Below are 14,776 nucleotides of genomic sequence, written 5' to 3'. Positions count from 1 at the left end.
CGAAAGTTATCGCTACGCCAGCTTCACACACACACTCACCTGCCGTGCGACGTCCCTGTGGCCGGCGACCCGCCTCCTTGTTAAGGGGGCGGGTCGTGCGGCGTCACTGCGACGTCACACGGCAGGCGGCCAATCGGAGCGGAGGGGCGGAGATGAGCAGGATGTAAACATCCTGCCCACCTCCTTCCTTCCGCATATCCTACGGAAGCCGCAGTGACGCCGGTAGGAGATGTTCCTCGCTCCTGCGGCTTCACACACAGCGATGTGTGCTGCCACAGGAGCGAGGAACAACATCGGACCATCTCGTCGGCGTAATTATGAATTACGCCAACGCTGTACCGATGATACGATTACGACGCTTTTGCGCTCGTTAATCGTATCATCCAGGCTTTACACACTGCGATGTCGCATGCGATGCCGGATGTGCGTCACTTTCAATTTGACCCCACCGACATCGCACCTGCAATGTCGCAGTGTGCAAAGCCCGCCTTACTCTCCTAACTTAATATAGTGCATGGATCCTTTGTGGGTGTCACTTGAATCACGTAATTCTGAGATATAAGTGTAAACCCCAAAGTAAGTGCTTACTGTAGAGCGCAGGATAAATGTGATCCAAAATGTCATGTAAAAAGTTCCAAATAAAAGCTTCAACTCATTCCACAAAAAAAAAAAGACTACAATCAGGCCCATCATCTGTCAATGGAAAAATAGGGGGCTTCTATGTTACTGATATAACACAAAGGCTCTGAAAAAGCACCATGCCTTCCAACAAAAAGAAATCCAGCAAAATCTGTGTGCCTAATCCAAATGCCCCACTCCCTGCTGAGCCCCACAATATGCCTAAACCACCTTCAGCATCCACATGTTTCACATTTCTGTAGTAAGGAGAAAATGCTTAATTTACCAGGTGCATTTCTCCAGAAGCAGGAGCTGGGCACAATCTGGGGACACCACACAGTATGAGCAGTATAATGGCAGATATGCAATTATCACTCAGCAATATACATATAGTGCTGTTTGTTTTTGGAAAACACCCCTGGAATCCAAAAAGTCATTACACCTGTGAATGAATTCACAGATGAGTGTTATTTTCAAAGTGGAGATACTTGAGGGGGGATTCTGCTCTTCTCGCACTTAGGGGCTCTGTATGAGATACATATATACCAGAATGGGGACATATTAATTAGGAAGAGGGCCAGGATGGGGGACATATATACCAGGATTGGGGACACAATACCATGAAATGACTCAGAATGGGAACATACTGTGTATACCAGGATGAGGGACATGTATATCAGAAAGGGGGACATATATACCAGGATGGGGGCATATTTACCAGGAAAGGGCCAAGGATGGGGGACATATATACCAGGATGGGGGACATATTTACCATGGAGGGACTCACGATGGGGGCATAGATACCAGGAATGGGAACATGTATTCCAGGAATGGGGACATGTATACCAGGAAAGGTCCTAGGATGGGAGACATATTTACCATGAAGGGACTCAGGATGAGGAAATATATACCACGATGGAGGACATATTTACCAGGATGCGGGAAATATTTACCAGGATGTGGGACATATTTACCAATGAGGGGGACATATATACCAGGATGGTGGACAAATTTACCAGGATGTGGGACATATTTACCAATTTGGGGACATATATACCAGGATGAAGGACCTATGTACCAGGATGGGGACATATTTACCAACTAGGGTAAGGGGACATTAGTACAGAATGGGGGACATTACTACATAATTAATGGGGAGGGGGAACACTTATGTCAATATAGAATTTAGAACACTACAAGGGCCCATATATCTGTCCAACTTGCAGGGAGGGAGGGGAGGCCCAGGTCCAAATTTTGCACCAGTGCCCTTCGGACTCTAGTTACGCCACTGGTTATTGTACTGCCTGCTTTTAGGAAATTTTCACATGTAGTTGATTTGTTGTAAAAAATCTATCCTGTATTTCTGAATGTAGTTATTTCCGCAGCATTTGCAATAGATAGATTCCACAACCTCCTTTTAGATAAATGGGATAATGACACAAATTTTTGCAACCGATCTATAACGCGTGTAATGTATGTGCCTCCCTTTGAGTCTCCAGTCCTTTCCTATGATATATCAATGCTTCTGAACTTTAAGATTTTGACATTTATGTATTAAATGTTCTGGTAGCAATTAGTTGTAATTGTACTATGTGTCCCAAATGTCTAATGACATTTATTGTTCTGCACTTCTGCTTTCATAATAATATTCCCTAGTGGTTACCTCTTGGCAGAAGTCCTGGATAGAGTTTGTAGTGAGATAACTATTTCTCTCTAGATGTCTATATTAGGATATATATAGTCTTTATATTTATGAACGATTCTATCAAAAGTTAAAAAAAAAAGTAGGTCACCGCTGTATTTAATTCTGTACATTTTGACTCTGCTATCAATTCCTTTATTCATACACTTCCAGGAAGAGTGACAGAGAAATGGCACATCTTTCTTCAAGGGAATCTCTCAGCGGGTTTTTGCTATGCAATCTGAAAACCACATGCTGTAGGGGTAAAAACAGAGAATTCATAGATGTGTCTCTTATCAAGCTGCTTGCTATTGTTTACTTGCAATGATTGTTTAAGCACCAGGACCTTATCATTGCTCTGACTACTGGGACACAGCTGACCACTTGCCACCATTCATATTGGAGTTTTGACATGACATAAGTCAGGTATTGATAATGTTTTTAACTTCAGTAGGTTATGGACTGTCTCAGATGGGTACACCGTGACGAGGTGAGACAGCTTTTTACCTTTTTGCAAAAATGTATACACTAAGTACCCTGTTATTAAGCACTTGCAATTTATTTATTTATCGTCAGGGTATTTTTCATACAATTTTTCTCTTTGGTTTTTTTCTAGTCTTAAGGCTGCAATTCACATGCTTAATGTTGCATGTTTATTGAACATTCTCTCAGCTTAGGTTTTTGGTGTTTTTTCTACATTGCCTCATGCCTGGCAATGTAACACAACCTTTTCTGATCAGCAGCTTACTGTATATAGACATTGTACATATAGAGTCTGGTATGGGCGGGGGCAGCTTTCTCAGCTCTGCTGCATTGCTAAATGTAAAAAATCTAATTGTGTCAGAACCGCTGCATCCAGTAACGTAAGTGATGCATTGTTAGCTTGAGGGTGTCTTTGCCTACATCATGGTGCTCTCACGTGAGTTAGCAAAAACCTGGTGACAGATTCCCTTTAATAGTTATTTTATAAGGTATTTATTAAAACAGACATATCAAAAGAGCTTAATAAGGAATAGAATAGGGAAATTAAATATCTAATGCCGATGTGAACAGAGCTTTGGAATGCTGTTAGTTTGGTAAAATCCCTAGGATGGACTTTTAAAGAGGTTGTCTACTACTTTACATTGAAGTCCTATCCTTAGGATAGGTCAACAAAGTCTGACCGGCCAGAGTCCAACACCGGGCACCGCTGCTGGTCACCTGGTTTTGGGGTTGGTGACGGCAGTATGTGGCCAGAAATGCTCAGTTCCGGAGCTACCCTGTTTTATAGTGGCCTAGCCTGAGTACTGCACATCCGCCTGTTATTGATTTGAATGAGAGGCGGATGTGTAGTACCTGGCTGTGGCCACTATCAGTTGACGAGGCAGCTCCGGAACGGGACATTTCTGGCCACCTACTGCCACCGCCAGCCCTGAAAACAGCTGATCAGCGGAGGTGCCCGGTGTCAGACTCCGGTAAATCAGACATCGATGACCTATCCCAAGGATAGGCCATCAATGTAAAAGTAGTGGACAACTCTGTTAAAAGTCCATCCTAGGGAAATTACCAAAGTTACAGCATTGCAAGGCTCTGTTCACATCTACATTAGATATTTAATTTCTCTATTATAGAGAATATTTAAAGCTCTTATTCAATAGAGCGGACTCCTAAAGGTTTCAGTAGTGGGATCATGTAGAGCAGACTATTTGAGAATGATAGTAGGTGCGAATATAAAAATTATCTTATTATGATAGGAATCATGGTTTGGGGGTATGATATAGGGAAATATTCCTTTAAATGGATTTTCAATGTCCTATATTCAGGAGCACACCACTTTCCTGCCTCCCAGCTTTCTGCCTGTCCCTGGCCTGAATAATGTTCTCTCCATCTCCAATGTTGCAAGTAGAGGAGTTTTGTCTTTGCAGCATTGGTTGAGTACAAGGATACTGAATCTTGCTGGGTCCAGTGACTCGGAGCAGTTCTTGCATACTCTATAGCAAAGAGCTTGTAAACACTGCGCTCCTTGCTTCAGAAACTGTCTACTTTCGATAAACTGCACAGGTGGCCATGGTTAGTAATCCAGACAACGAGCTGTAAATTATACCATTAAATATCCTTCTGTTCTAGAGAATAGAGAAGATTTTTAATAAGAGGTAAATTGCAAAGTTGTTTCTTTTTTCCACAAGAAAATATATCTTTGTACCGTGTTAGCCAGTAGAGATAAAAAAGTTTGTTTAAAAGAACAGAGAGTCCTCAGTTGTTGATACCTTTTAATGGCTAACTGAAAAGATGGTAATAATTGCAAGCTTTCGAGACTACTCAGGTCTCTTCATCAGGCATGGTATAACACAAAATCTGAAGAGTCACATATTTATACACAACAGGACATAGAATGGGGCAGTAAAAAAAAAAACAAAACAGCAAAAAAATTCCAAGTGCAGAAAAATTGCAAAAAATGTGTGATCGTACAATAGTTTTTGGGATATTTTATTCACCGTATTCACTATATAGTAAAACTGATGTATCTATGTGATACCCCAGGTCGGTGCGAGTTTGTAGACACCAAACATGAATAGGTTTACTTGTATTTAAGGGGTTAAAAAAAATTCACAAACTTGTCCAAAAAAAGTGGCACACGTTTAGCGCCATATTCCAAAACCCGTAGCGTTCTCATTTTTTTTGGATCTATGGCTCAGTGATGTCTTATTTTTTGCGTCTCGACCTGACATTTTTAACGGTACCATTTTTGCGCAGATGCTACGTTTTGATCACCTGTTATTTCAGTTTGCGCAAAATTTGCGGCGACCAAAAAACGTAATTTTGGCATTTGCAATTTTTTTGCCGCTACGCCGTTTACTGATCAGATTAATTGATTTTATATTTTGATAGATCGGGCATTTCTGAACGTGGCAATATCAAATATGTTTATATTTTTTATTTTTTTAACCCTTTAATTTTCAATGTGGCGAAAGGGGGGTGATTTGAACTTTTAGGTTTTTTTATTTTTTTTATTTTTTAAAACTTTTTTTTAAAAGGGGGCTATAGCGATCAGCAATCTGATCGCTCTGCCCTATCTGCAGATCACAGCTACAGAGCTGAGAACTGCAGATTTGGTGCTTTACTTTCAATGCCGGCTGTATTCGGCATTGAGAGGAAGGGACTCATGTTAGCTACAGTCGTCATCACATGACCCTGTGCTACCATGGCAACCACCGAAAGTCACGTGATCATGTCACGTGACTTCCGATGGGGGCGGAGTAAGTGACTGTCATGGCGGTGCGCATATACATCTCTGTTGTGAATGTCAGTTATGCTTTTGCTGCTGTGAGGCTCCCTCTTGTGGCCAGGAATGGTTTGGACAGAGACCAGGTGTGTTGGGCAATGGGTGTTTCCATTGCTAACTTTCTGCCTATTTAAACCCTGGTCTGCTAGCAGGCTATGCCGGATGTCAGTTGTTCTTTGTTCACCAGCCTGCTTCATCCTGCTCCAGACCACATCTACCCCAGATAAGTGCTTGGCTCTTTATTTGTTGGTTGGTTCTTTTTGCTCTTATCTGAGTTTGTCATTTGCTGTGGTTGTTTTCAGTTTATTTGCATGCAGGGATCTTCCCTCTCAGTTGCTTAGCTGGGAAACTCCCTGCAGCTATGTTTGGAGTATTGCTTCTATAAGTCCATGTGTTTGTTGCTTATTGAATTTGTAATGGTTCCTGCTTTCTGTTCATTGGTATGACAAGAGCGCCTGGTATAGGACAGAGTTCAGATCTAGTAATCTGAGGGCTTTTTTTACTATCAAGGTTTTGGAATTTTGTAGGGTTTTTCTCTGGACACCATCAGTCTCTTTCCTATCCTGTCCTATTTAGTCAGTAGGGCCTCACCTTTTGCTAATCATATCATCTATCTGTGTATTGTGTTTTCCTATATCACCGCAGTCTTTGAATGTGGGGGGCTTGCTATTCTTTATCTATTTTCTGAGGCAGAGAGTTATTCATCTTTCCTTCCTTTAGGATAGCTAGTTCTCCGGCTGGGTTCGCGGTGCACAGGATGTTAGTTCACCCCTCGGCTACTTCTAGTGTTGATGGTTAGTAAGGGGATGGCGGCCAGATTAGTTGCCAATGCTCTTGTCACCTTTTACCAATGATTTATGGTGGTCTTTCATGGTTCCGGATCATAACACATCTCGCAGCCAGATTTTGTCAGCGAGATGTAAGGGGTTAATGGCCGCAGGTGGAAGCGATTCCACCCGCGACTAGCAGGCACACATATCAGCTGTTGAAAACAGCTGATATGTGCGCGGATCGCACGGCAGGGGGCGGGGATTAACTTCACACGATCCATGACGTACCCAGCACATCATGGGTCGTTAAGGGGTTAAAGGGAACGAACCAGCAGGATTTTCATATATAAAGTAAAGCCAGTGCTATAGTGTCGCTAGTATGCTGAATATAAGCATGCCTTTTGTTTAGAGATTGGATGTTTTATTTCAGAAATATGTGCAAGTAAAGTTCCATTAATGCACTGCTATTTGATTGACAGGTGCAACAGGAAGTGAATATGTGGGTTGGGTCTTGCTATTTATTCCTACCCCTGTCTGCCTGCCTGGCCTTCCTCCCCCGATTGCTGTCATAGATGTTAATTCCAACACAGGCAGACAGACAGGGACAGGAATAGGTGGCAAGACCCAACCACATATTCACTTCCTGTTGCACCTGTCAATCAAATAGCAGTGCATTGCTGAAACTTTACTTGCACATATTTCTGAAATAAAACATCCAATCTCTGAACAAAAGCTATGCTTACTTTCAGCATCCTAGGGCCAGCATAGCACTGGCTTTACTTTATATATGAAAATCCTGCAGGTTGCTTCTCTTTAAAGTGGACTTTCACTTTTTTAAATATATAAACTGAGCACATCTACTGCTCCACTCATTATGGAAGAGTTTTCTTTTTATTTCTGTCCCCCTCTATTCCAAGTATATTACCCACAATGATAAAAATGCAAATTTTCCATATAACCAACTTGGCATATACCACAGAACACTTCTGAGGATGTTTGCTTTTTCTCTTCTACAATGCTGGCCAATCAAAACCTGGCAGCATCATAGAGGGGAAAATGCAAACTCCTACAGAAAAAGTCACAGCTGCAGCTTTTCTCAGCATATTTTTATGAATGGATTTTGAATCCCATGAATACACTGAAAACTCTGCAACAGTCAAATACCTGCAGCCGCAGCAGAGAGTATGGGCAGGCATAGAACAAGTGAGTATAATAGGGTCTGGAGAGACCTCAGAGCATAAGTCGCGGCACTTTCAATTCGAAGAGAATTTTATCGAAGTTGCTGGAACTAAAATTTTAGGACTTGAGAATCTCTAATTGCAACCTTGCAGTGAACAGTATTTCAACTCCTGTATTCCCCGAAATGATGGAGTTATAAATAGGATGTTTATATTTCACCTTCTCTCCAAAATTGTTCTCCATCGGTAACCTTACATGTTACATTCACAAGACTTTAATTTGCTACTTCAATGACTTCCATTTTGTAGCAGCGCTAAACACATTTAAAGCAGTATTCTTACCTACTCCATCAGCTTCTTGATTATAATTAGACGCTTTGCTTGTCTCTTGGGTGCTTTGCTCATGAACCGATACCTGGGAAAAGTAAATTATGGCATTTAAAATTTAGCTTTATCACCCGCCTGAAAACATAAATCTATACATGAATGGACACACCACCGTGTAGTTTAGGATAAAAATTATTTTTTGAAATAACGGCAATAATTTTATTTGTGAGCGAAGGTTTCCGAGGAACATAAATACTCAACGTGCTAATGAAAAATTGTATATACCTGTTCTCTGTTACAAGCTGAAAATTGAGTTTCATGTTGCTCAGCTGCTTGGCTGCTGCTCATGAATGTGACTTCATTGCTTCTTCTTGTTTCCTAAAAAATTATAGCATTGAAAACTGTTAGTTACATCTGTAATTACATTCATTTGGTTTACAGACTTCCAAATCTCTTTTGCACATGCCGTACATAGGTTAAAAATAAAACACTCATAAAGCACGCCGCTTCTATTTTCAAACATATACTGTATGTAACCGTACTATTAAAGGGGTTGTTTCATGGACAAAGTACATAATGAACAGATTTTGGAATAATCATAAGTAATAATTCCACAATTGGATATGTTAAAAAAAATTTGTTCCTGTGCTGAGACATTCCTATAAATGTGCTCTTGATATGTACTGTGTAATGACTGTGTCTGACCTTATAGAGGTGCTCCAGTCCATGGTCAGCACATACAACAGCTCCTGGCCAAGGGAGGAAATACAAGTCACTTATTATACGTGAGTTTACAGCAGGGGCTCAAGTAACACATTTCCCTGCCTGTTTTATCACAGGAATGAGTGTTTCTGCTGCATCTCCAGCCCTCTGAAATCATCATCAATTAAGTCAGACAGTAAAGCCCGCTTTACATGCAATGACACCGCTAACGAGATGTTGCTGGGGTCACGGAATTCGTGACGCACATCCGGCCTCTTTAGCGACGTCGTTGTGTGTGACACGAGCGACTGCTAACGATCCAAGATATTCACCACATCGTTGATCATTGACACTTCGTTCATTTTCAAAATGTCGTTGATCTTCTGGGACGCAGGTTGTTCGTCGTTTCTGAGGCAGCACACATCACTACATTTGACACCCCAGGAATGACGAACAGCAGCGTACCTGCGTCCTCCGGAAACGAGGTGGAAGTGACGTGAATGTGGCTGCTCCCCGCCCCTCCGCTTCTATTGGTGGGCCACTGATTGATGTCGCTGTGACGCCGCACGAACTGCCCCCTTAAAAAAGAGGTTGTTCGCCGCCCACAGTGACATTGCTAGGAAGGTAAGTCTGTTTAACGCGTCCTAGCGATATTGTTCGCCACGGGCAGCAATTTGCCCATGACGCACAAACGACGGGAGCGGGTGCGATCCCCAGCGACATCGCTAGTGAGTACAGCAGCCACCAGAATTTTTTCCAGCAGAACAATGCATCATGCCACACAGCTAGGTCAATCAATGTGTGGATGAAGGACCACCACATCAAAACCCTGTCATGGCCAACCCAATCTCCAGACCTGAACCCCATTGAAAACCTCTGGAATGTAATCAAGAGGAAGATGGATAGTCACAAGCCATCAAACAAAGAAGAACTGCTTACATTTTTGCACCAGGAATGGCATAAGGTCACCCAAAAGCAGTGTGAAAGACTGGTGGAAAGCAGCCAAGACGCATGAAAGCTGGGATTAAACATCATGATTGTTCCACAAAATATTGATTTCTGAACTCTTCCTCAGTTATAACATTATTAGTATTATTGATTCTAAATGAATATGAACTTGTTTTCTTTGCATTATTTGAGGTGTGAAAGGAATGCATTTTTTTGTTATTTTGACCGTTTCTCATTTTCAGAAAATAAATACAAAATTTGTTGCTTAGAAATTCGGAGACATTGTCAGTAGTTTATAGAATAAAAGAACAATTTACATTTTACTCAAAAATCTAATATATAAAGCTGAGTGTATATGTGTGTGTATGTATGTATGTCCGCTAAAGGAATCCGCACCGTCGCATTTACAATCACAAAATTTAGCAAAAACACCCCATGTGACTCAGGGAACGTCATAGACTATATTTTGATGGGAAAATTTAACCCTGCACTTTACAGTTACTCTCCAAAAAACCTGCCTCCATTAAAGTCAATGGAGCTGTGAGCTATCAGTTAATAATAGCAGATGTGATTGGTTGATATAGGAACACAATTAATTGTTACTATAAGAAGCTTATGTGTGAGGTAATAAGATGTCGGTGGGAAGACGGATAGAGAGAAACAGAAGGAGACAGACAGACATAAGCACAGGTAGAGTAAGAGGCAGACAGGGAAAGAGACAGATTGACAGAGACAGACAGTCAAAGAGACAGACAGAGGCAGACAGACAGGGAAAGAGACAGGGAAAGAGTCAGACAGACAGGGAAAGAGACAGAGAGAGAGAGCAGACAGTCAAAGAGACAGAGGTAGACAGACACAGACAGGAAAAGAGACAGACAGGGAAAGAGACAGAGACAGGGAAAGAGACAAAAACAGGAAAAGAGACAGAGACAAGGAAAAAGACAGGGAAAGAGACAGAGACAGACTGGGAAAGAGACAGACGGGGAAAGAGACAGACGGGGAAAGAGACAGATGTGGAAAGAGACAGACGGGGAACAAGACAGACCTGGATTGAGACAGACCTGGATCGAGACAGACCTGGATCGAGACAGACCTGGATCGAGACAGACCTGGAACGAGACAGACAGGGAAAGAGACAGACTCGGAAAGAGACAGACTCGGAAAGAGACAGACTCGGAAAGAGACAGACGGGGAAAGAGACAGACGGGGAAAGAGGCAGACAGGGAAAGAGACAGACGGGGAAAGAGACAGATGGGGAAAGAGACAGACGGGGAAAGAGACGACAGGGAATAAGACAGACCTGGATCGAGACAGACCTGGATCGAGACAGACCTGGAACGAGACAGACCTGGAACACGACAGACCTGGAACGAGACAGACAGGGAAAGAGACAGACTCGGAAAGAGACAGACTCAAAGACAGACAGGGAAAGAGACAGACTCGGAAAGAGACAGACAGGGAAAGAGGCAGACGGGGAAAGAGGCAGACGGGGAAAGAGGCAGACGGGGAAAGAGACAGACTCGGAAAGAGACAGACTCGGAAAGAGACAGATGGGGAAAGAGGCAGACGGGGAAAGAGACAGACGGGGAAAGAGACAGATAGGGAAAGAGACAGATGGGGAAAGAGACAGATGGGGAAAGAGACAGACGAGGAAAGAGACAGACGAGGAAAGAGACAGACCTGGATCGAGACAGACCTGGAACGAGACAGACCTGGAACGAGACAGACCTGGAACACGACAGACCTGGAATGAGACAGACAGAGAAAGAGACAGACTCGGAAAGAGGCAGACTCGGAAAGAGACAGACTCGGAAAGAGACAGACAGGGAAAGAGACAGACAGGGAAAGAGACAGACTCGGAAAGAGACAGACGGGGAAAGAGACAGACGGGGAAAGAGACAGACTCGGAAAGAGACAGACTCGGAAAGAGACAGATGGGGAAAGAGGCAGACGGGGAAAGAGACAGACGGGGAAAGAGACAGATAGGGAAAGAGACAGATGGGGAAAGAGACAGACGAGGAAAGAGACAGACGAGGAAAGAGACAGACAGGGAAAGAGGCAGACGGGGAAAGAGGCAGACGGGGAAAGAGGCAGACGGGGAAAGAGACAGACTCGGAAAGAGACAGACTCGGAAAGAGACAGATGGGGAAAGAGGCAGACGGGGAAAGAGACAGACGGGGAAAGAGACAGATAGGGAAAGAGACAGATGGGGAAAGAGACAGATGGGGAAAGAGACAGACGAGGAAAGAGACAGACGAGGAAAGAGACAGACCTGGATCGAGACAGACCTGGAACGAGACAGACCTGGAACGAGACAGACCTGGAACACGACAGACCTGGAATGAGACAGACAGAGAAAGAGACAGACTCGGAAAGAGGCAGACTCGGAAAGAGACAGACTCGGAAAGAGACAGACAGGGAAAGAGACAGACAGGGAAAGAGACAGACTCGGAAAGAGACAGACGGGGAAAGAGACAGACGGGGAAAGAGACAGACTCGGAAAGAGACAGACTCGGAAAGAGACAGATGGGGAAAGAGGCAGACGGGGAAAGAGACAGACGGGGAAAGAGACAGATAGGGAAAGAGACAGATGGGGAAAGAGACAGACGAGGAAAGAGACAGACGAGGAAAGAGACAGACGAGGAAAGAGACAGACGAGGAAAGAGACAGACGAGGAAAGAGACAGACAGAGAAAGAGACAGACGGGGAAAGAGACAGACGGGGAAAGAGACAGACGGGGAAAGAGACAGACAGAGAGACAGACACACAGAGACAGACAGGTAATAGACAGATGGGGAAAGAGACAGACGGGGAAAGAGACAGACGATGAAAGAGACAGATGAGGAAAGAGACAGACAGGGAAAGAGACAGACGGGGAAAGAGACAGACGGGGAAAGAGACAGACTCGGAAAGAGACAGACTCGGAAAGAGACAGACTCGGAAAGAGACAGACGGGGAAAGAGACAGACGGGGAAAGAGGCAGACGGGGAAAGAGACAGACGGGGAAAGAGACAGATGGGGAAAGAGACAGACGTGGAAAGAGACGACAGGGAATAAGACAGACCTGGATCGAGACAGACCTGGAACGAGACAGACCTGGAACACGACAGACCTGGAACGAGACAGACAGGGAAAGAGACAGACTCGGAAAGAGACAGACTCAAAGACAGACAGGGAAAGAGACAGACTCGGAAAGAGACAGACAGGGAAAGAGGCAGACGGGGAAAGAGACAGACAGAGAAAGAGACAGACGGGGAAAGAGACAGACGGGGAAAGAGACAGACGGGGAAAGAGACAGACAGAGAGACAGACACACAGAGACAGACAGGTAATAGACAGATGGGGAAAGAGACAGACGGGGAAAGAGACAGACGATGAAAGAGACAGATGAGGAAAGAGACAGACAGGGAAAGAGACAGACGGGGAAAGAGACAGACGGGGAAAGAGACATACGGGGAAAGAGACAGACGGGGAAAGAGACAGACGAGGAAAGAGACAGATGAGGAAAGAGACAGACGGGGAAAGAGACAGACGGGGAAAGAGACAGACGGGGAAAGAGACAGACGGGGAAAGAGACAGACGAGGAAAGAGACAGACGGGGAAAGAGACAGACGGAGAAAGAGACAGACGGGGAAAGAGACAGACGGGGAAAGAGACAGACGGGGAAAGAGACAGACGGGGAAAGAGACAGACAGAGAGACAGACACACAGAGACAGACAGGTAAATAAACAGAGAGAGAGACAGACGCACAGAGACAGGCACAGAGACAGACACAGACAGACAGAGACAATCAGACAGAGACTAGGAGAGAGACAGAGAGACAGTTACTATCACGGGCAACGCCGCGTACTACAGCTAGTATACCTATGAAGAGAAAAATTAGAAAAACTGACAATTTTGTAGTGGTCTCTTAATTTTTGCCAGAGCTGTATATATAGCAGTAAAAAAATATTTTTAAATATCACAGCTAACTAAAAGTTTTCATTGTCAGATTAGAACTCAGGAAATCAAAATAATTAAGAAATGGCTCAATTACAGTATAACTGAACCTTTTGCAAATATGTAAACCAGTGCACACCAGACTCAATTTTTTGTTTTCTCATTTTAGTCTACATTAATCGGGGTCTATTAAATCTTTAGGTGTATACAGAATCCACACAAAAGTTTTCAAATCACATAATTCACACGCACAAAGTTAGAAGCTTTAGCACATTACTTGGCTCTAGTAATTAATTCCCAAAGGTAATTTCAGCCTTGTGCAATGGCGGCGCGTGTTTATTGTAGGTGAGTATATTAGTAGTAGAGATGAGCGAACCGGTCCCGGTTCGGCTCGAGGTCGGTTCGCCGAACGGACCTCCCGTTCGAGTTCGGCTCGTCGAACGTTCGACGAACCGAACTCGAGCCAATAGGAAACAATGGCAGGCAATCACAAACACAGTAAAACACCTAGAAAACACCCTCAAAGGTGTCCAAAAGGTGACAAACAACTCAAACACATTGGAAAGTGACAAGGACATATACTCATGCGAAAACAAAACAGCTGGACAAGGAAAAAGAGGAGGACACACAGATATAGGCATGGCACGCCATTCTAAAATCATGTAAAACACCGCAAGGTGACTCCAAGCATAGTCTCCCTTTTTTTCCAAAAATTGGGCCCCACACCCACCCACCCATTCAGTGGCAGCAGTTGGGCCCCAGTTGTACAATTCACAGCTAGATTTGCAGCAAGCACATTCAAAAATACGCCATTCTTATCCGTCCCCAGGATGACACCGGGGTAGGTAGCAAAGTCTTTCCTGATCCCAGCTCTGTTCATCTTGGCTTCTTTTAAAAACACAGCAAGCAAGGGTTACTCCAAGCGGAGTCTCCCTTTTTTATCAAAAATTGGGCCCCACACACACCCACCCATTCAGTGGCAGCACTTGTGCCCTAGTTGTACACTTCACAGCTAGATTTGCATCAAGCACATTCCAAAATACGCCATTCTTATCCGTCCCCAGGATGACACCGGGGTAGGTAGATAAAGTCTTTGCTGACCCATGACTTGTTCATCTTGGCTTCTTTTAAAAACAATGTAAGCAAGGGTTACTCCAAGCGGAGTCTCCCTTTTTTTCCAAAAATTGTGCCCCACACACACCCACCCATTCAGTGGCAGCACTTGTGCCCTAGTTGTACACTTCACAGCTACATTTGCATCAAGCACATTCCAAAATACGCCATTCTTATCCGTCCCCAGGATGACACCGGGGTAGGTAGCAAAGTCTTTCCTGATCCCAGCTCTGTTCA

The 14,776-nt window shown here is 43.9% G+C and overlaps 1 protein-coding gene across 2 annotated transcripts in view; it reads right to left on the bottom strand.

Moving 5' to 3' along the window:
* Positions 1-14,776, bottom strand: part of XIRP2 (xin actin binding repeat containing 2) — a 263,945-nt gene that overhangs the window by 45,220 nt on the left and 203,949 nt on the right. For both annotated transcript variants that reach the window (XM_075317287.1, XM_075317289.1), the window contains exons 4-5: positions 8,122-8,214; positions 7,852-7,924 (exon numbers count right to left, since the gene is read on the bottom strand). In XM_075317287.1, the coding sequence (XP_075173402.1) occupies positions 7,852-7,924; positions 8,122-8,214 (166 nt within the window). The remainder of the gene's footprint in view (positions 1-7,851; positions 7,925-8,121; positions 8,215-14,776) is intronic.

The sequence above is a fragment of the Anomaloglossus baeobatrachus genome, chromosome 7 (genome assembly GCF_048569485.1).
Source record: "Anomaloglossus baeobatrachus isolate aAnoBae1 chromosome 7, aAnoBae1.hap1, whole genome shotgun sequence".
In the NCBI taxonomy this organism is placed as follows: domain Eukaryota; kingdom Metazoa; phylum Chordata; class Amphibia; order Anura; family Aromobatidae; genus Anomaloglossus; species Anomaloglossus baeobatrachus.
The sequence above is the reverse complement of the archived record's forward strand: the minus strand, read 5'-3'. Positions and strand labels throughout refer to the sequence as shown.